Genomic DNA, 27,850 nt, shown 5'->3' on the forward strand with positions numbered 1-27,850 from the left:
ATCAGCAACATATGACTGAGGTGATCACTTGCTCCTCCTGGATACACCTTCTTCAATTGGTTTCCAGAAAATTTCATATTTGATTTTTTCCCTTGCTACTTTTCAGTATCCTTTGATGGCCCCACTTCATCTCTGTGACCTCTTAATGGTGGAATACTTAGAGCCCAGACATTGGTCCTCCTTTCTTCTTAATCTAAACTCATTTCCTCCATCTGTTCCATTCAGTATAGTGACCACTTGTCACTTATGGTTATTTAAATTTAAATTAACTAAAATAAAATTAAATATTTAATTCCCCAGTAGCACTAGCCACATTTCAAGTGCTCAACAGCCACATTGACAAGTGGTTACATTACTCGTTACCAGAGAAACAGCACATTTCCTTCCCTGGATAATCACACTGTTTTTTGGTTGTAAATACATCTATCTGCTGATGGCTCCCAAATCTCCGTCTCCAGCCCAGACCTTTCTTCTAAACTCCAGACTTAAATATCTGTTTACTTGACATTTCCATTTGGATGTTTAATTATTTCTCAATTCAACATGTTTTAAATCCCCAATCTTCCCTAAGTCTGTTCTACCTATAGCTTTCCCTATCTTACTTGATGGTCACTTTAGCCTTCTAGTTGCTTGGGCCAAAAACTTTGGACTCATCCTAACTCTTCCTTTGGGGCAGAAGTGAAGTTGGGGACATAGTGAGAGAAAGAGGGAAAAGAATAAGCCAGCTCACACACCTCAAATCTCACAGGTCATGGGGTTTTCACAGGTTACTATGATCAAATTTGCTTTTTTTTTTGAGACGGAGTCTCACTCTTGTCACCCAGGCTGGAGTGCAGTGGTGCAATGTCAGCTCACTGCAACCTCTGCCTCCTGGGTTCAAACGATTCTCCTGCCTCAGCCTCCCAAGTAGCTGGTAAGACAGGTGCGTGCCACCATGCCAGACTACTTTTTGTATTTTTAGTAGAGACGGGGTTTCACCATGTTGGCCAGGCAGCGGGTCTTGAACTCCTGACCTCAGGTGATCTGCCCGCCTTGGCCTCCCAAAGTGCTAGGATTACAGGTGTGAGCCACCGTGCCCAGCCAAATTTGCTTTTTTGAAGGATAGTTTTGGCAGCTGTGCAAGAATGAATTGGGTGTAACTGTTGGGAAAAGTTGGAGAATAAAAGGCTAGTGTAAGACTTCTGGGAAGATATGATGAAACCTAGAACTGAAGACATCCCAGAAAGGGTGAAGAGGAGGTACTGGATGTCCAGTCACAAAAAAATACATATTCTTCAGTATTTGGTCAATGACTGAATGTGGAGGATAGGGGTAAAGGGGGAATCCATAACTTTGTTTTCTGGTTTTGGTAACTAGGTGTAGTGGTTTAGGTTTGAGAAAAAGGACATTTACTGTGCATAAGACAAAAACATGCTGTGTTTTAGATACCTGTGGAATATTCTAATGGAGATGCCCTCTAGACATCTGTATATTCAGGTCTAGTGCTTTCCCCGAATATGTGGTAGCTGAAGCCATGGGAATAGATGAGTTTTATCTAGGGAGATCATGTAGAATGAGAAGAGAACCAAAAGACAGATTTTTTGGTGAGTCCCTAACAACTAAAAAACAAGTAAAAAGAGTAGCCAGCATTAGCAACTGAGAAGGACATTTTCAGAAAGGTAGGAGGAGAACCAGAAGGGAGAGGTGGAGGGCCAACTGAGTCTCAAGAAGAAAAGAATGGTTAATAGTGTGAAATGCAGCAGTGGGGAAAATAAGGTGGGAATTGAGAGTCCCCTGGATTTACTACTGTGATTTTGCAAGAAATGTTTTAGTGTGTTGTAGTGGAGTAAGGAGCCAGGCTACATGGATTGAAGAGTTGAGAAACAGAAGACAGTGACTGTGGGCTTCTTTATCCAAGAAGCTTGGGTATAAAGGGAAGGACATAACTTACAGGAAAATCTAGGACCAAAGGCTTTAAATTTATTATTTAACAAAAGAAAATTGAGTATGATTATAGCCTGTGGAAAAGAAGTCGGCAGAGAAGAAGCTGAAAATAATGAGGTGATGGGAGGAGCCAGAGCCAGAGTGAGAGCAAGAGCGAGAGCAAGAGAGAGCGAGAGAGAGAGAGAAAATAACAAAGGCTTCAGAAGAGCCGGTAGGAAGGTAAAACCAGAGTGGTGGCATCTGACTTTCTGACTGGTGTAAGATGATATCTCAGTGTGGTTTTCATTTGCATTTCTCTGATGATCAGTAATGTTGAGCATTTTTTCAAGCGTTTTTTGGCCACTTGTAATTCTTTTGAGAAATGTCTTTTCATGTCCTTTGCCCAGTTTTTAATGGGGTTGTTTTTACTTATTGTGTTCCTTGTAGGATGTGGATAGTAGTCCTTTGTTGGAGGCATTATTTGTAGGTTGTCTGTTTATTCTGTTGGTTATTTCTTTTGCTGTGCAGAAGCCCTTTAGTTTAATTAAGTCCTATTTGTCTACTTTTGTTTTTGTTGCATTTGCTTTTGGGATCTTTGTCATAAATTCTTTGCCTAGGCCAATGTCCAGAAGAGTTTTTCCTAGGTTTTCATCTAGGACTTTCACAGTTTCAGGTCTCACATTTAGGCCTTTAATCCATCTTGAGTTAATTTTTGTATATGGTTAAGAGATAGGGGTCCAATTTCATTTTTCTGCATATGGCTGGCCAATTTTCCCAGCACAATTTATCGAGTGGGGTGTCCTTTCCCCATTGTTTATTTTTGTCGACTTTATTGAAGATCAGTTGGTTGTAGGTATGTGGCTTTATTTCTGGGTTCTCTATTCTGTTCCATTGATTTATGTGTCTGTTTTTGTACCAGTACCATGCTGTTTTAGTTACTGTAGCTTTATAATATAATTTGAAGTCAGGCAATGTGACTCTGGATTTGTTTTTTGCTTAGGAGCACCTTGGCTATTCAGGCTTTCTTCTGGTTCCATATCAACTTTAGGATTCTTTTTCCTAATTCTGTGAAGAATGATGTTGGTAATTTGATAGGAATTGTGTTGAATCTGTAGATTGCATTGGGTAATATGATCATTTTAATATTGATTCTTCCAATCCATAAGCATGGGATGTTTTTCCATTTGTTTGTGTCATCTACGATTTCTTTCATCAATGTTAAGTAGTTCTCCTTGTAGAGATCTTTCACCTCTTTGGTTAAATATATTCCTAAGTATTTTTTGTGTGTGTCTATTGTAAATGGGACTGAGCTCTTACTTTGATTCTCAGCTTGAATGTTACTGGTGCATAAAAATGTTACTCATTTTTGTATGTTGATTTTGTATCCTGAGACTTTAATGAAGTAACTTATCAAGTCTAGGAATCTTCTAGAGGGATCTTTAGGGTTTTCTAAGTATATAATCCTATTGAATGTGAACAGAGATAATTTGACTTCTTCTTTTCCAATTTGGATGTCTTATATTTCTTCTATTGCCTGATTGCTCTGGGTAGGGCTTTCAGTATGGTGAGAGTGGACATCCTTGCCTTGTTCCAGCTTTTAGGGGAAATGCTTCCAACTTTTCCCCATTCAGTATGATGTTAGCTGTGGGTTTGTCATATATGGCTCTTAGTATTTTGGTTTATTAAAAAGTCAAAAAACAACAGATGTTGGCATGGATGTGGAGAAAAGGGAATGCTCATATACTGTTGGTGGGAATGTAAATTAGTTCAACCTCTGTGGAAAACATTATGGAACTAGCTCAAAGAACTAAAAATAGAACTAGCAATTAAGCCACAGGGAGGGGAGCGAATGCACAGGGTACATCCTTGCTTATGTCCCCTCTTCCTCCTTAAAAACAACAACGAAAAAAAGCTGGGCCTGGTGGCTTATGCCTGTAATCCCAGCACTTTGGGAGGCCAAGGCAGGTGGATCGCTTGAGCCAAGGAGCTTGAGATCCACCTGGCAACATTGTGAGACCCCAACTCTGCAAAAAAATTTTTAAAAATTAGCCCAGCGTGGTGGCTTTCCCCTATAGTCTCAGCTACTTGGCGAGGCTGGGGGCAGGGAGAGGGTGCTGAGATGGGAGGATCACTTGAGCCTGGGAAGTTGAGGCTGCAGTGAGCTGTGACTGTGCCACTACACTCCATCCAGCACTCTATTCAACAGAATGAGATGCTGTCTCAAGAAAGGAAAAACAAAAAACAAAAACAACTTACCATTCGACCCAGAAATCCCACTACTGGGTATCTACTCAAAGGAAAGGAAATCATTACATAAAAAAGACACCTGCACTCATGTTTATCCCAGCACTATATACAATAGCAAAGCTATGGAACCAACCTAAGTATCCACCAATAGTGGACTGGATAAAGAAAATGTGGTATATATATACCATGGAATACTAAGCAGGCATAAAAAAGAATGATATCATGTCCGTTGCAGCAACATGGATGGAGCAAGAGGCCATTATCTGAAGCAGAAAAATCAAATATAGCATGCTCTCACTTATAAATGGGAGTTAAACATGGCAGGTACACATGGACATAAGGATGAAGAGAAGAGACTATGGGGGACTCCCAAAGAGGGGAAGGAGGAAGGGAGATGACTGAAAAATTACCCAGATAGTTACAGACTATGTAAAAAGCTGGAAGATAAGAGGCAGTTAAAGAGTTCAGAAACAATAAAATACTCAAGGCTGAAAGGACATTATATTCACCAAAAAAAATGAAAAATGTAGGAAAGTAATATATATATCTGCTCAAGATAAACTGCATAATGGATTACTCAAATAAACACATTTTATTTACTTAAGTAAATAAATGAATTGCACAGATTATTTTATTAAGAAGAAGGGAGGGAATCTTTCCTTTGCAGGGGTACAGTGACCATCTTGGTGACTAATGGGAAGAATCAGACGGTTAACACCTTTGTTTTGAGCTCCTGATCTGATAAGTCAATTTAAAAAGCGGTTGAGCAGACAAATGAGAGCATCATGGAAAATGATGTTGCTTCTCCATAGCTATCCTCTGACCACCACCTGCCTGGAGAATATATCTGTCTCTTATGGAAAAGAAAGGCAAGAACTGGGAAGGAACAAATTCAAGTGGGCTTTTAGCATAGTAAGAGAACACTGTCCTTTAGTCTGATCATTTCAGGGTGGCAGGGTATTTTTGTACTATTGGAGAGGAAAGAAAATGTCATGGATGGTAAACTGTGGGTGTAGGTTATATAAATGTAAGGACAAAACCTAGATACAGGGATAGGCTCTTAGAGCTTGGCTCAATTGTATACCTCACAAGGATGACTATGTCACATTTGGTTATGAAAACATTAATAAATGTTTTCCTGAGCCTCCTCCTACTACTTATTCAAGCTGACTTAAGGAAGAACATCTATGAAAAACAATGTTTAAATACCCCTGACAGTTTTCCTTTTCATTCCTTTTCCCAGTAAATTTTAAAAGTAGATGTTCTGATGAGGCCAATGGTAAAACATATAGCAAATCTTTTCCATATGATGGTTGAAGCTAAGTGGAATACACAAGTTCAATTCTTTGTATGCATCTTCCTGTGCTTTGTAATTCACCATAGCAACCAAAGCATTAATTAATGCAGACAGCAAACATTAGAAAACAGCAGCTAGCTCATGCTGTATAGAGATACACAAGGATAATCAAGGATAATACCTTACTTTGTTAAAAAATAAAAAAATAAATATATAGGATATCTGGAAATCATTATTTCTTTTTAAAAATTTTTATCTTAAGTTTGGGGGTACATGTGAAGGTTTGTTACATAAGCAAGTGTCACAGCGGTTTGTCATACATATTATTACATCACCCAGTTATTAAGCTTAGGACCCAATAGTTATCTTTTCTGTTCCTCTCCCTCCTTTCACCCTTCCTGCTCAAGTAGACCCCAGTATCTGCTGTTTCCTTCTGTGTTCCTGAGTTCTTATCATTTAGCTCCAACCTGTAAGTGAGAACATGCAGTATTTGGTTTTCTCTTCCTGCATTAGTTTGCTAAGGGTGATTATTATCCCACAAAAGGCATAATCTCATTTTTTTAATGGCTGCCTAACATTCCATGGTGTATATGTACATTTTCCTTATCTAGTCTGTCATTGGTGGGCATTTAGGTTGATTCCATGTCGTACCTATTGTGAACAGTGCTGCAATGAATATTCGTGTGCATGTGTCTTTTTTTTTGAGACAGAGTTTCGCTCATTGCCCAGGCTGGAATGCAAGTGCACAATTTTGGCTCACCACAACCTCTGCCTCCCAGGTTCAAGCAGTCCTCCTGCCTCAGCCTCCCAAGCAGCTGAGATTACAGGCATGCACCACCATGCCCCGCTAATTTTGTATTTTTAGTAGAGATGAGGTTTCATTATGTTGGTTAGGCTGGTCTTGAACTCCTAACCTCAGGTGATCCACTCCCTTCGGCCTCCCGAAGTGCTGGGATTACAGGCATGAGCCACCCCACCTGGCCATGCATGTGTCTTTTTTTTTTTTGACAGGGAGTCTCACTCTGTCGCCCAGGCTGGAGTGCAGTAGAGCAATCTCGGCTCATCACAATCTCCACCTCCCGGGTTCAAGTGATTCTGCTGCCTTAGCCTCCCGAGTAGCTGGGATTACAGGCACCTGCCACCATGCCTGGCTAATTTTTTTTATTTTTTAGTAGAGACAAGGTTTCACCATGTTGGCCAGGCTGGTCTCGAACTACTGACCTCAGGTGATCCACCTGCCTCAGCCTCCCAAAGTGCTGGGGTTATAGGCGTGAACCACCGTGTCCAGCTGCATGTGTCTTTATGGTAGAATGAGTTATATTCCTCTGGGTATATACCCAGTAATGGGATTTCTGGGTCAAATGGTAGTTCTGTTTTTAAATCTTTGAGGAACTGCCATACTGCTTTCCACAATGTTTGAACTAATTTACATTCCCACCAACAGTTACAAGGGTTCCCTTTTCTCTGCAACCTCACCAGGATCTGTTATTTTTGACTTTTTTTTTTTTTTTCGAGGTGGAGTCTTGCTCTGTTGCCCAGAGCTGGAGTGCAATGGTGTGATCTCGGCTCACTGCAACCTCTGCCTCTCGGGTTCAAGCCATTCTCCTGCCTCAGCCTCCCGAGTAGCTGAGATTACAGGCATGTGCCACCAGGCCTGGCTAATTTTTGTATTTTTAGTAGAGAAGGGGTTTCACCGTGTTGGCTAGGCTGGTCTCGAACTCCTGACCTTGTGATCCACCCACCTCGGCCTCCCAAAGTGCTGGGATTACAGGCTTGAACCACCATGCCCAGCCTATTTTTTGACTTTTTAGTAATAGCCATTCTGACTGGTGTTGAGATGGTATCTCACCACAGTTTTGATTTGCATTTCTCTAATGATCAGTGATATTGAGCTTTTTTTCATATGCTTGTTGGCTGCATGTATGTCTTCTTTCGAGAAGTAACTGTTATGTCCTTTGCCCACTTTTTTTTTTTTTTGTGACAGGGTTTTGCTCTTGTTGCCCAGGCTGGAGTGCAATGGCACAGTCTCGGCTCACAGCAACCTCCATCTCCCGGGTTCAAGTGATTCTCCTGCCTCAGCCTCCCGTGGCACGATTACAGGTGCCAGCCATCACTCGTGGCTAATTTTTTGTATTTTTAGTAGAGACAGGGTTTCACCATGTTGGCTAGGCTGGTCTCGAATTCCTGACTTTAGGTGATCCACCTGCCTCGGCCTCCCACATTTTAATGAGGTTGTTTTTCTCTTGTAAATTTGTTTAAGTTCTTTATAGATGCTGGATATTAGACCTTTCTCAGATGCATAGTTTTTTTGTCATGAAATCTTAGCCTGTTCCTAGGTCCAGAATGGTATTACCTAGGTTGTCTTCCAGGGTTTTTATAGTTTTGGGTTTTACATTTGTCTTTAATCAATCTTGAGTTGAACTTTTTGTATATGGTGTAAGGAAGGGGTCCAGCTTCAATCTTCTGCATATGGCTAGTCAGTTATTTCAGCACCATTTATTGAATGAGTCTTTTCCCCATTGCTTGTTTTTGTCAGCTTTGTCAAAGATCAGATGGTCATAGATGTGAGGCCTTATTTCTGGGCTCTCTATTCTGTTCCATTGGTCTATGTGCCTGTTTTTGTACCCATACCATGCATTTTGGTCACTGTAGCCTTGTAGTATAGTTTGAAGTTGGGTAACGTGATTCTTCCAGCTTTGTTCTTTTTGCTTAGGATTGCCTTGGCTATTTGGGCTGTTTTTTGATTCCATATGAATTTTAAAATAATTTTTTCTAGTTCTGTGAAGAATGTCATTGGTAGTTAGATAGGAATAGCATTGAATCTGTAAACTGCTTTGGGCAGTATAGCCATTTTAATGATATTGATTCTTCCTATCCATGAGCATGGGATGTTTTCCATTTGTTTGTGGCTTCTCTAATTTCTTTGAACAATGTTTTGTAATTCTCACTGTAGAGCTCTTTCACCTTCCTGGTTAGCTGTATTCCTAGGTATTTTATTTTTTTGGTGGCAGTTGTGAATGGGATTGCTTTCTAATTTGGCTTTCAGCTTGGTTGTCGTTGCTGTATAGGAATGCTAGTGATTTTTGTACACTGACTTGTATCCTGCAACTTTGCTGAAGTTGTTTATCAGCTGAAGGAGCTTTTGAGCTGAGACTATGGGGTTTTCTAGATATAGAATCATGTCGTCTAAAAACAGTTTAACTTCCTGTTTTCCTGTTTGGATGCACTTTATTTCTATCTCTTGCCTGATTGCTCTGGCTAGGACTTTCAATACTCCGTTGAATAGAAGTGGTGAGAGAGGGCATCCTTGTCTTGTGCTGGTTTTCAAGGGGAATGCTTCCAGCTTTTGCCCATTCAGTATGATGTTGGCTGTGGGTTTGTCATAGACGGCTCTTTTTTTTTTTTTTTTGAGACGGAGTCTCGCTCTGTCCCCCAGGCTGGAGAGCAGTGGCTCGATTTTGGCTCACTGCAAGCTCCACCTCCCGGGTTCATGCCATTCTCCTGCCTCAGCCTCCCGAGTAGCCAGGACTACAGCCACCCACCACCATGCCTGGCTAATTTTTTTGTATTTTTAGTAGAGACAGGGTTTTACCGTATTAGCCAGGATGGTCTCGATCTCCTGACCTCATGATCCGCCCGCCTCGGCCTCCCAGAGTACTGGGAATAGATGGCTCTTATTATTTTGAGGTATGTTCCTTCAATACCAAGTTTGTTGAGAGTTTTTTTTTTTTCTTTTTTTTTTAATGGAGTCTCACTCTGTCGCCCAGGCTGGAGTGCAGTGGCACAGTCTTGGCTCACTACAACCTCTGCCTCCTGGGTTCAGCCGATCCTCCTGCCTCAGCCTCCCAAGTAGCCGGGACTGCAGGCGTCTGCCACCATGCCTGCCACCACACCCAGCTAATTTTTGTATTTTTTTTTAGTAGAGACAAGGTTTCACTATGTTGGCCAGGCTAGTTTTGAACTCCTGACCTCTGATCTGCCCACCTCAGCCTCCCAAAGTGCTGGGATTACAGGCATGAGCCACATTGCCTGCCTTATTGAGAATTTTTAACATTATTTCTATATGTGGTTAAGTTAGGTGGAAACACAAACTTTCAAAAGGCAACATTTTATCTATTTTGTGGAGCATTACACTTATGGCTAAAATTGTAATTTCTGAACATACTTACAAATGGTACAGTTCTTATAAGCATTTACTGCAGGAAAAAAGGCCAATGAAAAAGGACTGCTGCTTCACAGAAACAAAAAATAAGCTGTAGCAACAAGATTCTACTACATTTGTATAAACATGAAAAGTACTTCCTTTTTGAATTGACTCATTCTGGAATGCATGATCATATAGCTCCATTTCCTCACCAAATGAAAAAGTTGCTTGCCTTTATCAGAGACAAGAGGCAATTCTAGAGTGAGAAAAAAAAATTAGCTTGAAAAATAGGGTATGCAAGAATCCCATCTGCAGAATGATCAAATTCAATTTGTGGATATAGCTATACTGCCAAACAGCTTAAACACTAATTTAATAGCTAAGGGCTAAAAAAATTTCCACCAGTGTTCTGGTTTTGCAAAGTTGTGTTCTTGCCACATTTCCTTTGATATTTTCTATTATTATAGCAACAATAAAACCTAGAATTTCTATTATGATGAGACAAATGATAATAAATACCACTATAATCAAGGACTCTTTTCAATATGATAATACAGGGCCAAGAAAGTGGCTAGAGCTGATAGTGTGGCCAAGTGAATGCAGAGCCAGAATGTTTTATAGGGTTGTTTATGAACTTCAAAAATCTAAATTTTCTATAGCATCAATTAAATTTATTCTCTGGTTTAAATTTTCCAACTATAAATATTGGCATATCAACTAGAAGAGATGCCTATAGAATTTACCAAACATCTATTGAACACCTACTATTTGTAAATCACTGTGTTAAACGTGGTGAAAACCCCAAAGATTAACAAAACATAATACTTACTTCAAGATTACAATACCTAGTACAATAACTAATGAGAAGGATAGATATGTTACTAACTAACTACTGTCTCAATATCCAGAGGTAACGACTATTAACAACTTCTTGATTATTCTTTCAGAAATAGTTACTGTAGGCAGGGCATGGTGGCTCATGCCAGTAATCCAAGCACTTTGGGAGGCTGAGGCAGGCAGATTGCTTGAGCTCAGGAGTTTGAGACAAGCCTAGGCAACATGGCAAAACCTTGTCTCTATAAAAATGCAAAAATTAGCTAGGTACTGTGGCATGTGCCTGTAGTCCCAGCTACTTAGGAGAATGAGGTGGGAGGGCTTAAGCCCAAAAGGTGGAGGCTGCAGTGAGCTGAAATCATGCCACCACTCTCTAGTCTGGGCTACAGAGCCAGACCCCGTCTCAAAAAAACAAACTAACAAAAAGAGTTACTGTATTTATACATATATGTGCTTGTAAAAATATAAAATATATTATATATAATACACATACATATGTATAGTGAAGCACATATTTATATACATGTACACTTTTGTTTTGTTTTGAGACGGAGTCTTACTCTATCACCCAGGCTGGTGTATAATGGCACAATCTTGGCTCACTGCAACCTCCACCTCCCTGGTTCAAGTGATTCTCCTGACTCAGCCTCCTGAGTAGCTGGGACTACAGGTGCATGCCACCACGCCTGGCTAATTTTTGCATTTTTAGTAGAGACAGGGTTTCACCATGTTGGCCAGGCTGGTCTCGAACTCCTGACCTCAAAGAATCTGCCCGCCTCGGCCTCCCAAAGTGCTGGGATTACAGGCATGAGCCACTGCACCCAGGATTACACAGTTTTTTTTACCCAAAAGAAATGTTATGGCTGGGCACAGTGGCTCATGCCTGCAATCCCAGCACTTTGGGAGGCCGAGGCAGGCGGATCATGAGGTCAGGAGTTCGAGACTAGCCTGACCAACATGGTGAGACCCCATCTCTACTAAAAATACAAAAATTAGCCAGGCATGGTGGTACGCACCTGTAATCCCAGCTACTCAGGAGGCTGAGGCAGGAGAATCTTGAATCCAGGAGGCAGGGATTGCAGTGAGCCGAGATGGCACCACTGCACTCCAGCCTGGGTGACACAGCAAGACTCCATCTCAAAAAAAAAAAAAAACAAAAAAAAGAAATGTTATAACATCCTGCTTTTCTATCTATCTTAAAAAGCTTTGCATATCACCCATGAGGAGTTATGTCATTAAAAAAAAAGAATACGTAGCATTGTACTGTAGTTTAGGTAACCAGCCCTCTATTAATAGATATTTAGCTTGTTCCTAGTTTTTTTGCTATTACTTCAGTGAACATCCTGGCTTAAGTATCTTTGTGTACTTGTGCAGGAATATCTATACAGTAAGCTTTTAGAAGTAGAATTGGTAAATAAGAGTATTTTCAAGTCCTTTGCAGTATTCCTTCTGTTAGGCATGGCCAGGAGGTGGTATAGGTATGTTCTGTGACACCCACTGTAGTTTTGTAACCATTTCTTTGCCTTCTTCCTTCAAAATTTCCACTATCTTAGAAGCTCATAATGTAGTTGCACCGTTTTCTCCTGACCTCCTTTCCTGGTCACTTTTATTCCGTGAAGACTTTAGCTCCGGCTTACTTGTCCTCCTTTTTCTCCTTCTCTTTTCAAGATTTTCAGTGACTTCAACATCACTGTGGATTACTCATCTAACATCCTGGTCTCCTTACCAATCCTGATCTTTTGTTCTACCCACTACAACCACCCACATCCATGCTTACAATCTAAACTTCTTCGTTACAAGTATCTGAACCCCCTATGAAATCTTGAATTCAAAATATCTTTATCCAATAACTATCTCTCAACTTCCAATTTACCTATACTAATACTCTTCTGTAATAATTCTTTGGCCTCATCAAATCTCCAATTCATTCACCAATACCTTTCTCATGATCCAATACACTCTCCTCTTGTTTCCATTTCCCCAACTAGTTGCCTTTTCCATGTTTAATCTGGAGCAGTTCAAAATTTCCAGAGGTTTTAATATTACTAATATTTTTGTCAACTCTCAATATGTGACATTTCTACTTGTTATCTAATAGACATCTCCAACTGAACAACAAAACTCTGTTTCTCCTCAAAGCCTGAGAGTTATTCTTGACTTCTCTCTTACCCTTGTTCCATAAATCTGTGCCATTAAATACGTCTATTGATTCTGGCTTCTCTCTCAGCCTCCTACCCTAACCACTTCCATTTCTCACCTGGACTACTGCAGTCATCTCCTCAGTAGTCTCTCTGCTTCTATTTTTGCCTTCAATAATCCATTCTCACCACAAATATCTTTTAAAACACAATTAAGTTCATGTTACTCATATGCTTAACTCTTCAATGGCTTCCTATGACAGTAAAACAAAATCTCTTTACTAGGGTCTTCGAGAACCGATGTGATCCAACCCTGCCTATCTTTCAACCTCTTATTTCCTCCTTATTCACTATGCTCCAGCTAAGCAGGGCTCCCTTCTGTTCCATTAACTTGCCAAATTCTCTCTTTCTTCAAGACCTTTGCTCTGGTGTTTCCCTCTGCTTTGGATGCTTTTTCTCCTAATCATCGTGTGATTGCTTTTTTTTGTTGTTGTTGAGATGGGGTCTCACTCTGTCGCCCAGGCTGGAGTGCAATGGTGCAATCTCAGCTCACTGCAACCTCCACCTCCCAGGTTCAAGCGATTCTTCTACCTCAGCCTCCTGAGTAGCTGGGATTACAGGCACCTGCTACCCAGGCCAGGCTAATTTTTGTAGTTTTAGTAGAGATGGGGTTTTGCCATGTTGGTCAGCCTGGTTCAAACTACTGACCTCAGGTGATCCTCCCGCTCTGGCCTCCCAAAGCGTTGGGATTACAGGTGTGAGCCACCGTGCCTGGTCTGGTTCTTTCTTATGACTCAAAGCTCATCTTAAATATCACCTCTCAGAGAGGTTCTCTCTCCATCTAAAGTAGTCCTCCCCACCCCTACAATTACTTTGAAGCTCATTACCCTATTTATTTCCTGGATAGCACTTATTAAAATTATATTCTTCATTTGTTTACTTGTTTACTCATTGTCTCTATGTAAGTTATTTGAGGGCGGGTACCTTGTCTTTCCTGTCACTTCTATATTGCCAGCATCTACAACAGCTCTTGACATACTGAAAGCATTCAATCAACATCTGTTGTATAAAAGGACAAAGCAATTGAATTATTAACTATATGCATACTTAGGTTATAGCGACAAATGGTAACAGATGTTGACAACTGATAAATGTGCATTTTGTTCAAGGAATATAATTTTGAGCTTTGTGTGGGAATGAATTATGTAAATTAGAAAGGTTTTCTGCTGTGTACTGATCATATACAGTATATTCTTCTGGTGGCCTATGGTTTTCCTTTGGTAATAAATAATTTCTTGTTCAGTAATTCTTATATAAATTCATACACAAATAAATGTTTTTATTTATCACATTAATGCAAAAGCTCAAGAATAGTTGTTTTTTAAAAAGCCTCTCAGATAGGTGCATAACTTTGGGCTGGTGTTCATTCTTCCCACTTAGCTGACATTTCTGAATCTTGATCCCAAGGTCCTTAAACATTTTATCTGAATGAGTGTACTCTCTGAATTTAACACCAAATGTTCTTCCTCTCAACCTTGGACTTTTAAAAGATGATTTTTTTTTCTGTTCTGTACCAAATTACAGAAAAAAATTTTTTAAAGGACAAAGTGAAAAAATACACTTTATCACATAAAAGAATCACCTGTGTATCTCAAAACATTTTTCCCATTCAGAATCTCATTATGTTTATAAAACACTATACTTCCAAGGCTCTTAGATGTTTATTAACTGAAATAATAGAAGAATTATGTCAACACTAAAATTTTCACATTAATCTATCCAATAGGATTCAAATATATATGTTAGCCCCTTTAGATAACATGTGGTCCAACAAAAAAAAAAATATAATTTTTAACTAGGTAGAATTTATGTATACAATATTTAAAATTTCAGGTTGGCCTAAATAAGTTGTTCTGGACAAGTTTTGTTTTTATTAAAAATTAACCACTGGATTAAGATGACAATTATTGCTTCCTTTAGTTAATACTCAAAAAGAAAGCCATCCTTTGCTTCTGTGTAACAAATGGCCTTTATTAATTAGGTCTCTCAGTTTGTGTGCTGGCAACATTTGGCAAAGTCCAGTCCTCACCAAAAATAGTAACAACCTGCTCTGGATGGCAATCAAGCAGCAAGCCTATTTTTGGCCTTAATGTTTGAAACACCAAATGCCAGATGCCATCGAACAGAACCTTAAATGGCATAAGTAAACCGGTCTGATACTGAAATACGGAAGGATTTGAGGCTCTCCAAAACACTTGTTTCTTTCGTACAAAAGAAATAAATGTTTCAGACTTAGCAGGGGCATTCATATCTAATGCTGACATATGTAAAACCAAAAGAATCTTAACAGAAGAAAGGAGGAGCAGAATGCTATAACCTCAGCTTTAGTCCTTAACATTACTCTAAATTTTCTGTTTGTTCAGTGTTTCTGGCTTTTATTATTAATATCTTTGTTAGCTTACCTGTCTCTGAGTGTGCTGGGGCCTAGATAAGGATATAGGTTTTCCTTAAGCCTTCCTTTGATGAGATGATCCAGGGTTTCATGTAGGAAAGGTTGATGCTGTGTATATACATTTTCTACTCCCTAAAACAGGGGAAAATGGTTCTTATGTCATTTTTGGGAAACTGGCAATACAAGAATTAATAATACTCATATCAGAAAAGGACATACACTCAATAGAGATTTCATGGGATAGATTTAAATAACTGTGGGAAACAGATTTAGGAACTGTGGGAAATTTAAAAATTATTTTAATCAGCTAGAAATGTTCTAATCTCATAAAAATTACTCTGTAATTTAGGGCTAGTTATTGTAAAGGATTTTTTAAAAATGGAATTGCTTAAATACTTTATCATGTCTTCATTGTCTCTCACCCTTTTGTGAAATGTTAAATGATAGGTAGAGCAAATAAAAGGAAAGGATCATGTATAAAAAAGACTGGAAATACCCAGGAAAATAGAAAAACTTCAGGAAACATAAGAAACGCTGCCGGGTGCGGTGGCTCACGCCTGTAATCCCAGCACTTTGGGAGGCCGAGGCGGGCAGATCACAAGGTCAGGAGTTCGAGACCATCCTGGCTAACACGGTGAAACTCCATCTCTACTAAAAATACAAAAAAAATTAGCTGGGCGTAGGTGGTGCACGCCTGTAGTCCCAGCTACTCGAGAGGCTGAGGCAGGAGAATGGCATAAAACCCGGGAGGCGGAGCTTGCAGTGAGCCGAGATCACGCCACTGCACTCCAGCCTGGGAGACACAGTGAGACTCCGTCTTGAAAAAAAAAAAAGAAAGGCTAGCAGATTAGAATTAATTTTTGAGTATTTTAAGAAAACAGGTTAGTATTTTTAAAAGATCAAATGTTTGCTTCATCTTTAATTTCCTTCAAAATTATATGAAGATAAACTACCTAAAAAATCTTTAATTATAAACAAATGGCGTAAAATATCTGTGACTAACAGAACTCTTGGTCTTTTTCTTCTTATCTCCTGGAAATATCTCCAGTTATTTCCTGCTCAGCTATTTGGTCCAATGCTGATACAGCTCTAATACAGAAAGCACTAAAAGAAAAAGCTTTCAAGAGGATGCCAGTTTTAATTTCATTTAACTGACATAGTACTAAATTAGCAGCAATCTTCAAGATATTTTGAAGATCATATTCATTCACTCTCAGCCTCAGGGGCTTCAACTGTTCTCACTCAGGAGAGCATAGAGGAGATGTCTATACCTTCAGTCCTTTGAGGAATTGTTTGGTGATAGCCACAGCATCTTTGGGGCTGAAGAGGTCACTTCCTCTGACTCGTTTACCACCATATTCAACAACTGCAGACACGAGCTATTAAGAAAGAGAAGCAAATTTTGATTGCTTAGGCATCAGGAAGCCCATTTCATAAGAAAATAATTTTATTAAGGAAACAAAAATGAAAAGACAGAATTATACATTTCTGTAAATAAAAACAGTATGATTTATCATTTGTTAGAGCTAAGAATATAACAGAGTTGGTTCCTGTTTGGTGGGCTAATATGGAAACTGGTTACCTTTCGATACTTCTCAGAAACACCTTTATTCCTGAGGTCCATCATTAGTCCTGGCAGGCTATTGCTGCTGTGTCGCTCATAATGTAAAGCATAAAGCATCACCAGGCGAGCAGCATCAAACTCTGTCACTTTGGGGTTCTGCAGAAGCCTTTTTATATTCTGAAGAAAGATAGAACTCATATTTATCCCCCTTTCACTTGAGTCATCTGTTGTACAATGCCTTAATTATTGAATGGTAGTGATACATCACTGCTATGACAATTATAAGTCATACACTTAGCAACTGTCTCAACTATAGAAAATTAAATGCCTTTTGTCCAAGGTAAGAATTAAATAAGGAAATATATTTCCATTGTAATTGCTTTAGGACAAAAATGAATTTAATAATGGATAGTTCCACTTTTCTTTTCCAAGAGCTGAAGTTGTAATTTCCTTGCTGAAAGAAGGAACACTTACTATTTCCACGACTTGAATCAATACGGCACAACAAAACTGACTAGCTGATTTGCAAACCCTACTGCTTCCTCTTAGTATTAATGATTGACCAATGAAATGGAGACAAGTTGGTAGAATTTTACACAGACTGGGCTCGATCTCTAAGAAGCATCAGAACATGTCTCAACATGGTTGACAGAGATGAGTATGTAATAGCATGTAATCTCTAGATTTAGTACTTAATGATTTTAAGAGGCAGGTACCGATAGGAAAGGAGGCCAGGAGAAGCCATGTTTACGTTTTTTAATCCTCATATTCAGGACCTTCCATATAGTACAGATTTATATTTATTATGCAGCAGAACAAATAATTTAATTCAAGTCAACAAATACTTTTGAGTCCCCATAAGGCAGTATGTCATGCACTGTTGCAGGCACACAGATAAGTTAAAGACAATTCCTGTCCCCAGTGAGTTCAGTCAATGGGGTGAAGGATGATCAAAGTAATATAATTTATTCTGCTATATACATGTTTCTTTAATGTACTTTAGTTCTGTGGGATGGATAAATATGGAAATGGTGTCAGTTTAACACAGAAGGCATATTGGTTCATACGTAATTTTTCTAGAATGGATAGGCTTTCTTATGATTAAAGGGGAAGCCTTACCAATACCTTAAGAAAAAAAGATGATAATCCTACAGAAGTGTGTTCTGCAAGAAGTATCTGGTTTTGTAGCTTCAAGAACTGTTGCACTTTCCACTGTGTTATGCTATATGGGGAAAGGGCAAGTGCAAATAAAAAGGATGCAAATATATTGCACTGTGTAAAAAAGCAAAACAAAACAAAATAACAATCAAACACTGATTGATAAAGAAAGCTATCTCCACATGGTATTTTTAATTTTGACAAAGTAGTCTTTATGAGAAGCGAGTATTTTCAAGACCTTATAATCTGAAGAAAACATGAGCCCCAGGAATAAGGCTGCAGAGGACGGACTGGCTCTATTTCTAGGTGCAAATGCTGGTGGAGATTTAACCATGCTAGTATTTTTATTACAATTGTTACTGTTTTTATTGGGGCTCTGATTAAAAAATTATATGAATTTTTTCTTTCTTTTTATAGTCATGTAGATTTTAAGTAGTCTGCTTATAACCCTATATTCTCATAACCCTTTTTTTAGTGCATGTTTTTATAGAACGTGAGGTTTTTCAGGAACAAATATGTGGTGTTATAACAGAAACATATGTATGCAAAAAACAAAAAAAAAAGCAAAAGCTGAAAATCAGTGCAAAAGAGGAAGGGGAGAGAAAGGGGAAGAGAAAGTATATTGGGTTGTTGAGAAATTAGGAAAGACTTCATAGAGGTGACACTTGCCAAAGGTCCCGAAGAATCAGTAAGTATTGGAACCAGTGTGACAGACTAAAATCAGTGGCACTATCAAAATAAATATGGAAATCAGAGGACGAAATGGCTTGGTTTGAAAGGCTGGCAAGAGCCTTGAAGGGCACTGAATTCTGAGGACATAACTATCAACTATATGATTACTTTACAACTTACAAAATGCTTTCACATACATTATCTCTTTTGTACCTGACAACAACCATGTCCAATGTCTAAGAGCTCTTCTGTTCACACTGACTAGGGACTATGATGATAATGGGGAACCTCCCATGTAGGTTTCAAGTACAGAGTTCTCTGAGAGAGATTTCTATTGTTGATTTTTTGGGTTACTATTTCACTACCATCATCCTTAAGGATTAAAAAGGGAGAAACTTCTCTTCTGTAGATTTCGATCCCAAATTGGTAAGATTTTTCTTATTTTTTTCCTTTCATGGTATCTTTCCCCTAGAGCAGCCATGGAATACAGCTCATTTAGGGTATCTGTTCAAAAGTTCCACTATTTTCTACTATAATATGAAGAAATTTCAGGTACAAATTATGTATGTATCTCAATCAACAGCGTAAGTTTAAAACATTAAGAAATCCTGTTGGGGGCCGGGTGCCATGGCTCACGCCTGTAATCCCAACAATTTGTGAGGCCGAGGTAGGTGGATCACTTGAGGTCAGGAGTTCGAGACCAGCCTGGCCAACATGGTGAAACTCCGTCTCTACTAAAAATACAAAAAATTAGCAGGATGTAGTGGCGGGCGCCTGTAGTCTCAGCTACTCAACAGGCTGAGACAGGAGAATTGCTTGAACCTGGGAGGCGGAGGTTGCAGTGAGCTGAGATTACATGCCACTATACTCCAGCCTGGGCGACAGAGTGAAACTGTTTCAAATAAATAAATAAAAATTAAAAAAAAATTTTTTAAAAAGAAAAGAAATCCCATTTGGGATTTCTGTTGTTACTTTTCTTATAGGCACAATGTCTCATTTCCTGCCCTTGCAGTTACTCTCTTACCACCTTTTCTGGCTGATCTGTCTCTGTACTGTTAAGCAAATCTGAGAAATCCAAGTAACTATAAATTCACAAAACTGGTATGATGACAGTCAAAGACTATTTGCAGTAATCAGTCTCTGCCCTTTTCTAGTTACCTTCACTTGGATCTTGACTCTTGGCTGTTTCTTATTAGAGATAGTAAGTGTTGGTGATGACGTGGAGAAATAAGAACGCTTACACACAACTGGTGGGAATGTAAATTAGTACAGCCATTATGAAAAACAGTATGAAGGCTCCTTAAAGAATTAAAAATAGAACTACTATATGATTTAGCAATCCAACTACTTGGTATATATCCAAAGGAAATGAAATCAGTATGTTGAAGAGATATCTGCACTCCTATGTTTACTGCAGCACTATTCAAAATAGCCAAGATATGAAATCAACCTAAATGTCCATCAACAGACGAATGGATCAAGAAAATGCAGTATTTAGATCGGGCACGGTGGCTCAGGTCTGTAATCCCAGCACTTTGGGAGGCTGATGCAGGTGGACTGCTTGAGCTCAGGAGCTGGAGACCAGCCTGGACAACATGGTGAAATTCTATCTCTACAAAAATACAAAAATTAGCTGGGCATGGCGGTGTACGCCTGTAGTCCCAGCTACTGGGGAGGCTGAGGTGGGAAAGTAGCTTGAGCCTGGGAGGCAGAAGTCGTAGGGAGCCAAGACTGCACCACTACCCTCTAGCCTGGGCGATAGAGGCAAACCCTGTCTCAAAAAAAAAAAAAAAAAAGGGAAAAGAAAATGCAGCGCATATATATGTATAGGTGTGTGTGTATATATATAAATATTTATTATTCAGCCATGAAATAGAACGAAATCCTGTCATTGTGGCAAAACAGATTAACCTGGAGGACTTATATTAAGTGAAATAAACCAGTCACAGGACAAATAGTGCACGATCTTACTCACATGTAGAATCTAAAAAGTTGTTCTCATTGAACTCATAGAAGTAGAGAGCAGAATAGCAGTTACCAGAGGATGGGATGGTGAAGGATGGGGGTGGTTAGAAATTGGTTAATAGGTACAAAGCTACAGTTAGATAGCAGGAATATGTTCTGGTGTTCTATTGCATAGTAGGATGAATAGAGTTAACAATAATGTATTACATACATCAAAATAGCTAGAAGAGAGGTTTTTAAATGTTCTTATCGCAAAGAAATGACAAATGTTTAAGGTGATGGCTATGTTAATTACCTTGATTTGATCATTACACAATGTATACATGTATTAAAACATCACATTGTATTCCATAAATCTGTACAATCATTATGCATCAATCATAAAAAAAATCCACTTCCATTCCTTGAGACTTGGTACTGGTATTTAGATTGTCTGGCTTGACTCTTAGTTCTCTATTGAGGACTTGGCCCAGATCTGACCAGGCTTACTGTGAGTAATTATTTTGCCTATTTTTGAGCCCTTAGGACCCAACTCATGGCTCAGGTCCATGTTCTAGCTAGAGGCATCTATTCTCTCATGAAAAGAAACCTGTAGGTACAAGCTGAGTTCTTTCTTTTCTTTCAGCTGTATCAGTCCTTGGAGACACAGGACTTTTTGTCTGCCTTGATCCCACTTTATCCTTTGACTTCATTTTCAAGGATTCCCCTCATAACTATTTGACTTGTCAACTTGATTGATAGTGGCATACATTACATTGAGATTTCAGGGCACTAACCAGAGAAGAGGAGAAAAAAGAATCAGAGAGGCTTATAATTACAAAGCAGGTATATGCTACACAGTAGTATTTATCTGTTGGAAATTAACCGAATTATATAATTTTTTGGTTTCTCTTATTAAATTTTCTATCAGCCTTGTGACTATTAGAAAACGACACTGTCACATTATAACAATGACTGAGTAAAGAGCAAAACAGAAAATTGTCATCTACTTAAGACAGGATTCAAAAACCTTGCACTGAACTCTAACATTTGTGTGGGCCTAATCAAGGAATAGGGAAAGAAAAGCAAACCAAAGCAAAGCAAAAATAGTGTCTTTGGAGATCAAGTTTCCTAAAGGAACTAACATTCATCTGTAAGACATCAACAAGAAAACCATTCTTCTTTTCTGATATGTAGAGATTCTTCCATTGTTTCTGGCTAAATCCTTTTCTACTTTTGTTTTCTTCTACCAAAACTATGATGAAGCAGCACAGCAAGAAGAAATCATTATGACATACACACATTTTAAACTATTATACAGATTACAGATGGTCTTGGTAATAAAGATAGTCTCCATTTTTTTTGTTTTAGTTTAACCTAAAGAACAGGATCCCTTCTTTGTTATCTACTATATTAATGTAGTAAAGTCAGAGAATAACAAAATAAACCAACATATTAGGACAGTAAGATGGAATTGGCAGAAGTCTTCCACATGCTGATCTGATAAAAATGAGCCTAACAGTTTGAGAGAACAGTGTTGTGGGAATATAAAAAGCTTATCAGGGAAAAATGACAGAAAGCAGACAAGACCCAATTCTACTGACTGGTAAATACATCGGAGCCAGTATTCCTTTTCTTAAGGACTAGTCAACATAAAATTGAGCTTTGCAGTAGATCTTCTGCTGATCAATACTGTTTCTAAAATACTGGCTAAAAGTTGTTTTAGAGTAAAAGGATCATTTTTACATTTAATTAATCAAAGTAAAATTGTCAGTCAGTTCAATACGTCCCAACCACTTTTCTTACAATTTTAATGAGTGGCAAAACAAAACAAAACAAAACAAAACACACACATAAAAAAACCAAAAACTTTTCTGAAATCAGAGAGATACAAGGCTATCACTGAACTAAAAAACATGTCTTGGATGCCATTAAGAAAATTAAATGTACCATCAAATAATAATACTCTTAATGTTGGTAGTTAATATTTCTTGAAAGCTGTAAGTACCAAGTACCATAAGTGTTTTACATGTATTAGCTCATTGCACTCTCACAACAATTTTGAGGTAAGTACTGTTATTTTTCCCCCTTTATAGACAAAAGGACTGAGGTTTAGAGTGGTTAGGAATTATTTTCAAACCCAAGCCATCAAAGGCCCAAGCTCTTAGCCACTACTCTATACTGCTTCAAATAGAGCTCTTCCTCTTCATTTTTCTAATAAATATTTATTGAGTCCTTATTATGTATCATTAACAGGATGATTTGAGATCTTTACAAAAGGTCAGGAAAAAATATAAAATAGACTGGTTCCTCTCTCCAAATGAAAAGCTGTGATATGACAACACAGGCTGGGCATGGGGGGCAGGGTATGGGGAGGATGGTAAGGGTGGAATTGCTCACTTTCTAAAGATGCTTTTCTTTATGGTATGGCAAATCTTCATTACTAATCAAATCTCTTCTGAGGATATGTATACGTTTCAGTGGTAGTAAATTTCACTTTGGTTCTAGTGAAATTCTTTCTAAATGAAATTTTCATTAGCCTACAAAATAATGGTTAGAATGGCAGCAATTTTTAAGTTAACTTTTAGCAATACATGAACTTTTTTTTCTTGTCATGATATTTACTATTCAATAAAGCAAACCCCATCTCTACTCACAAATCTCATTTCATTGCTTCATGACGTATTATCATCTAAGGTCAAGCCAAGGAATGCTATAACCCCTCTAGAAGTCAGGCCCCTGACATCCACTTACTATCAAACAAAAGATCCCTTTATAGACTATTTAAGTTATGTTGCCAAAGAAGTCCTTTATGATGGGGGACTCCAAATCAACTGCTCACTGTAAAATCCCAATACCCTAGACAAGAAAACCTTCAAAAGATAAGTTCTAAAAATAAAAAGTGGATCACAAATAGAATTTATATTTTTAAAGTGACTATTTTTCTTTTAAAGTGAACACAAAAATAGAGTTTCAGACAAGTTATTACAAGAACTTTTTCTAATTGCTTTCCATATGTAGAGAGATACAAATAAAGACAGTAAAACTGGCTAGTGATTAAGTCTGGTTCTACTGTTTTCAAGGGAAAAATCAAATGATAAAGAAATATAAGAAATTTAAATTTAGTTATGGGACACAATTTTGTTTTTTATTTAATAAGAGGCAGAAAACTCATTTTTTGTGATAAATATCAGGACATTTCTATTAGGCCCACAAAACAACTACAAAATACTATTAGTAGTGTTGTTTAAAGGCCAAGTTAAATAGATTAGGATACATCTTTACAAAGGATACTATTTAGTCATTAAAAAGAATAGACTTTAGGTTCTGATCCAAAACCCAACAACAATAAATCCCAGTAAAGACCCTGGTATAACTAGAGCACCCACAGGTAGACTTCTTTCTTTTGTTTGCACTATCTGTAAACAAAAAAAATCATGCTTAGAGGAAGGGAACCAACATTTACAAAGCACCTATTACATGTGAAGCATTTTACATATCTCATTGAGTCATCGTAACAGTCTGAAAGTTTGAAATCATTATCCCCAAGACTTGGGCAAATCAAGTAATTTTCCCAAAGAAACTTTGGTAAGGAGAGGTAGGATATAAGCCAAGCCAGTCTGGGTCCAAAACCTGAGTTGTTTCCAATATAACAGGTTGGCATTATTTTATAGAATAAAGTGGAACTGTAGCTGGGAAAGAAAGAAGCTAAGCTTTAGAATGTAGGGCCCTATTAACAGGGAAATGTGCTTCTTATAAGTGGCTTAGAAATGGCTATTTCCTAAAGGACTCGTATTCCTAAATTACTTGTCAGTGACATCATACTTTGTCATTTCTCAGGAAACATGGAATTACCTCTGATTTATTCTATCTTTATATCCAGCCTGTCGTCTAATTCTTCTCCTTTTGAAATGTTTTTCAGTTCTGCCCTTTGCTGTACATTTTTACTACTATCACTGTAAGTCTACAAGTCTATCTGACATGTTTTTTCACCTCTAAAGCATCCTTACTAGGTTACATTTCCTAAAATACTGCCTTCATCACCTGAACTTTCTACATAAGATCCTATACTGGATCTCTTTGCTTATCTCAGCAGGTATAAATTCTTACAAGCCTCTTCATAAAGCTTGTAAACTGTTTTTTGTTTACCAATTCAATTTTATTTAATTCTGTTTCATACTCACTCTCTACAGGTCAAACTGTTTATTACTTCCTGCATATTTCTACATCTTTGCTTTTGCTGTTCCTGACTGAACTCCTCCCCCAAATTCTATTCATTCTTTGTGGTCCAACCAAATCTTGCCTTCTCTAAGAACTGTTCCTAATAACCTCAAAACCTGTTACAGTCAGTATTACAATTATGACTTAATTAATTCTCATCTTGAAACATTATCTAATTTTTTCTTGTGCTTTAGTTTTGTCTCTTCAACTAGACTATACAACATCTCTTGAGGCCAGAGTCTGATTATGTTGCTATTCTTCTAAAATCCTCTGGGAGCCCCCATCATTTTAAGATTAAAGCCCAACTTCCTTCCAATGGCCATAACCTGGCTTCAGTCAGTCTTTCCAGTCTAAGACCACTCATCTTGTATCCTGGACTAGCCACACTGAACTATTCTCTGTTCCCATATATATATTTAAATATATGTATATTTCAAATATAAATATTTTATATATATATATAGAAAAAATATATATATATCAATATTTATTTCTTCACATCTTCATGCCTGCATTCTCTCTGCTGAGAATGTTTCTTCCTTTTCCCTGCTTGATGTTATTTTCCCTAAGAAGTGCTAAGAAGCCTCATCCTTGGGGAAAACAGTTGTCCTTCCTCCGTATTTCCATATTCCTTTGTAAATACCTCTAATATAGCACATAGTGCTTGGTATTACAATTGCTGGTTTAAATTTCTCCCCTACTGTAATGTAGTATTTTATTCATCTTTGTACTCAGATCCTCACAGCAGTAGTATATACATATAGCAGGCATTAATATGTTGGTGCGATGAAAAGCAGATCTTCAATAATGAAAAAACTTAGATAATACATTTTAATATACGTTTTATCTTTTAAAGTCTTCCTAACCACTCTGTGAGATAAGTATTAATATACCTATTTTACAAATAATGAAACTGGCTCAGAGATTAAGTCAACAGCTCCATGTCACAAAGCCTGTAAGTGGTATACCAAACACTCCAATCTAGATCTTCTGATTCTAGTTTGGTGCTCTTTCTAGTAGACTAGGCTGCCCTCATACTAATTAACTGAACCCTTGGGAATTGCACATTACACTTCTCTTGTGGCTCTTTTTATAGATCTATCTTAAATAATATTAATTTGTATTCTCATCTCAGCTCCTTGTCGGACTAAATTCCATGTTGATGAAGAAGGATTACTTGCCTTTTTATCTCTTGCTCTGCCTGGCACAGTACCTTACACATAGTAGGTGCTCATCAAATTGGACTGACCTGGAGAGCACTAGAATGGTCATTTTGACAGGCCAGTTCTTGCTCAACCTCTGAAACCTCCAGCAGATTCCGCTCACTGACCAATCGAGATAGTTCTCCAACCACTGTCACATGCTTTGAAACAGTCCCAGACATTTTCTTGAACTGTGGATAATTCTCAACAAACGCCTGCCATGGGAAAAACATCAATGGGAGGTTCTGTTATTTTTTGACTGAGGATAAGCATGTATTGAATGGGGGGTAGGGAAAGCAGGGGTTGTTTTTCAGCCCAGATTAAAGCATCTACAACTTTCAGCCACATGGCATTTTGTCATGCTTAAGAAGAGAAGAACTGGTATATGTTGGTAGACTGAGTTTTTTTTTGAGACAGAGTTTTGCTCTTGTTGCCCAGGCTGGAGTGCAGTGGTGTGATCTTGGCTCACTGCAACCTCCCAACCTCCACCTCCCAGGTTCAAGCAATTCTCCCGCCTCAGCTAATTTTGTATTTTTAGTAGAGAAGGGGTTACACCATGTTGGTCAGGCTGGTCTTGAACTCCCGACCTCAGGTGATCTGCCCAACTCGGCCTCCCAAAGTGCTGGGATTACAGGCATGAGCCACTGCGCCCGGCAATAAATTGAGTCTTTAAATAGTCCAGATATTACTGAAGAATGGAAAGAAGCACATGGCTTATCATGAAGTTTTCACTATGTTGTTTAAAGACATTACAGAAAATAAATAAATCCCAAACCAAATAAAATCAATCAAGGTAGAAATTAGACCCAGAAGATTCCAAAAGTGTTGCTTACATGAATAGTTCCAAACTGTCACATGTTAGTCATTCATGTACATGTTCAATTTACCTTCATGTCTGCTATTGATTCTAGTTTTTGCTGTTCTTTTGGTTTCTTCTTCTGAAAATCTTCCATGAGATTCTTTATATTGCTACCAATCTCAGCAAAGTTCAGGTACATATTCTGTGAAAAAGAAAGTTGGAAGCACACTTCATCAACTAGTCTGACTTTCAAACAACTTAAAAGAAGTGAAAAAGAATTCGGAACACAGAATTGAAGGGCAGGGAAATTCTATTTTAATTACCAAATTTGGACATTAGCCGGGATACTGTTGATGAATACCATTACTATTCTCACAAACAGCTACTGGAGGGGAGAGAAGTAAATAACTACGTGATCTCTAAGAAAAAAAAATTGCTAAAGGGTCAGAATCCAAGTCTTCTGCTTTCCCTTGAGAGGCAGTTTATGCACAGGATGCCTCTATCATCCTTTCACATGAAATCCCATGCCTGCCCCCATACTAACAAGCCAATATTGATCTTCTTACATAAAAACAACTAAAGACAATTAAAAAAAATTTAAACCACCTACATTAGCATAGAATTCATCATTTTCAGCAGATAGGACCACTTCTCTTAAGTCTTTACTGATCCCCGGCACTCTGGAAAGATCAATCCGATTGTTGTTTATGCCTAGTAGTTCATGGACCATGGCCTGATATGTCCACTAAATAAAGAATTATGAAAAAAAAGGTAACTGACAGAATATGGAAATAGTAAACATTCAGGAAAACAAATAAAAACTGATAACATTCTTTAGTCTTTACATGAAGATTCTCTAAATTTTATTCATACTTTGTGCTATAAGCATTAAGACTGTCATTTTAATTGATTAAACACTGAAGAAAAGTCAAAATACCTTTAGATTTCACACTTTTGGAAAAAGGGCAGCAAGATTAATATTCTTGATAGAAAGAAAACAAATTAGAGCTATCATTAGCTCCAATTTTTTGCCTGTGAATTAAGAGTATATTTTTGGCTTCACAGATAGAGCTATATTGGTACTGCAGTTACAAGCTGTACCATTTCCTGTATGCTTCTGTGGTTTTCTGCAGCATGAGAAGTGTGTTCTTGCAGATCTGAGTGGTACTATATTTATCCTGGGAACACTAATATTATCAGAAAAACCTTGTGAGTTGATCAAAACACTGGGATATTTAGAAACTTACCTCTGAACCCATTTTATTTTATATTTTTA

The 27,850-nt window shown here is 38.1% G+C and overlaps 1 protein-coding gene across 5 annotated transcripts in view; it reads right to left on the reverse strand.

Annotated features, from left to right (window-relative positions):
* VPS45 (vacuolar protein sorting 45 homolog) overlaps positions 1 to 27,850 on the reverse strand; it is a 77,763-nt gene that overhangs the window by 36,876 nt on the left and 13,037 nt on the right. Inside the window, exons 8-15 of one of the 5 annotated variants that reach the window (XR_008512422.2) lie at positions 27,185 to 27,319; positions 26,663 to 26,776; positions 25,823 to 25,990; positions 16,597 to 16,755; positions 16,286 to 16,393; positions 15,025 to 15,146; positions 13,547 to 13,621; positions 6,932 to 9,846 (exon numbers count right to left, since the gene is read on the reverse strand). Coding sequence is in view for 4 of the 5 variants with exons in the window: in XM_009244897.4 (XP_009243172.1) it covers positions 14,106 to 14,130; positions 15,025 to 15,146; positions 16,286 to 16,393; positions 16,597 to 16,755; positions 25,823 to 25,990; positions 26,663 to 26,776; positions 27,185 to 27,319 (831 nt within the window). In the remaining variant the exon portion in view is untranslated. Of the gene's footprint in view, positions 1 to 6,931; positions 9,847 to 13,546; positions 13,622 to 13,876; positions 14,131 to 15,024; positions 15,147 to 16,285; positions 16,394 to 16,596; positions 16,756 to 25,822; positions 25,991 to 26,662; positions 26,777 to 27,184; positions 27,320 to 27,850 lie in introns of those variants that run through there. The other 4 variants (XM_009244897.4, XM_002810293.6, XM_063727814.1 and 1 more) reach the window with 4 other exon arrangements.

The sequence above is a fragment of the Pongo abelii genome, chromosome 1 (assembly GCF_028885655.2).
Source record: "Pongo abelii isolate AG06213 chromosome 1, NHGRI_mPonAbe1-v2.0_pri, whole genome shotgun sequence".
In the NCBI taxonomy this organism is placed as follows: Eukaryota; Metazoa; Chordata; class Mammalia; order Primates; family Hominidae; genus Pongo; species Pongo abelii.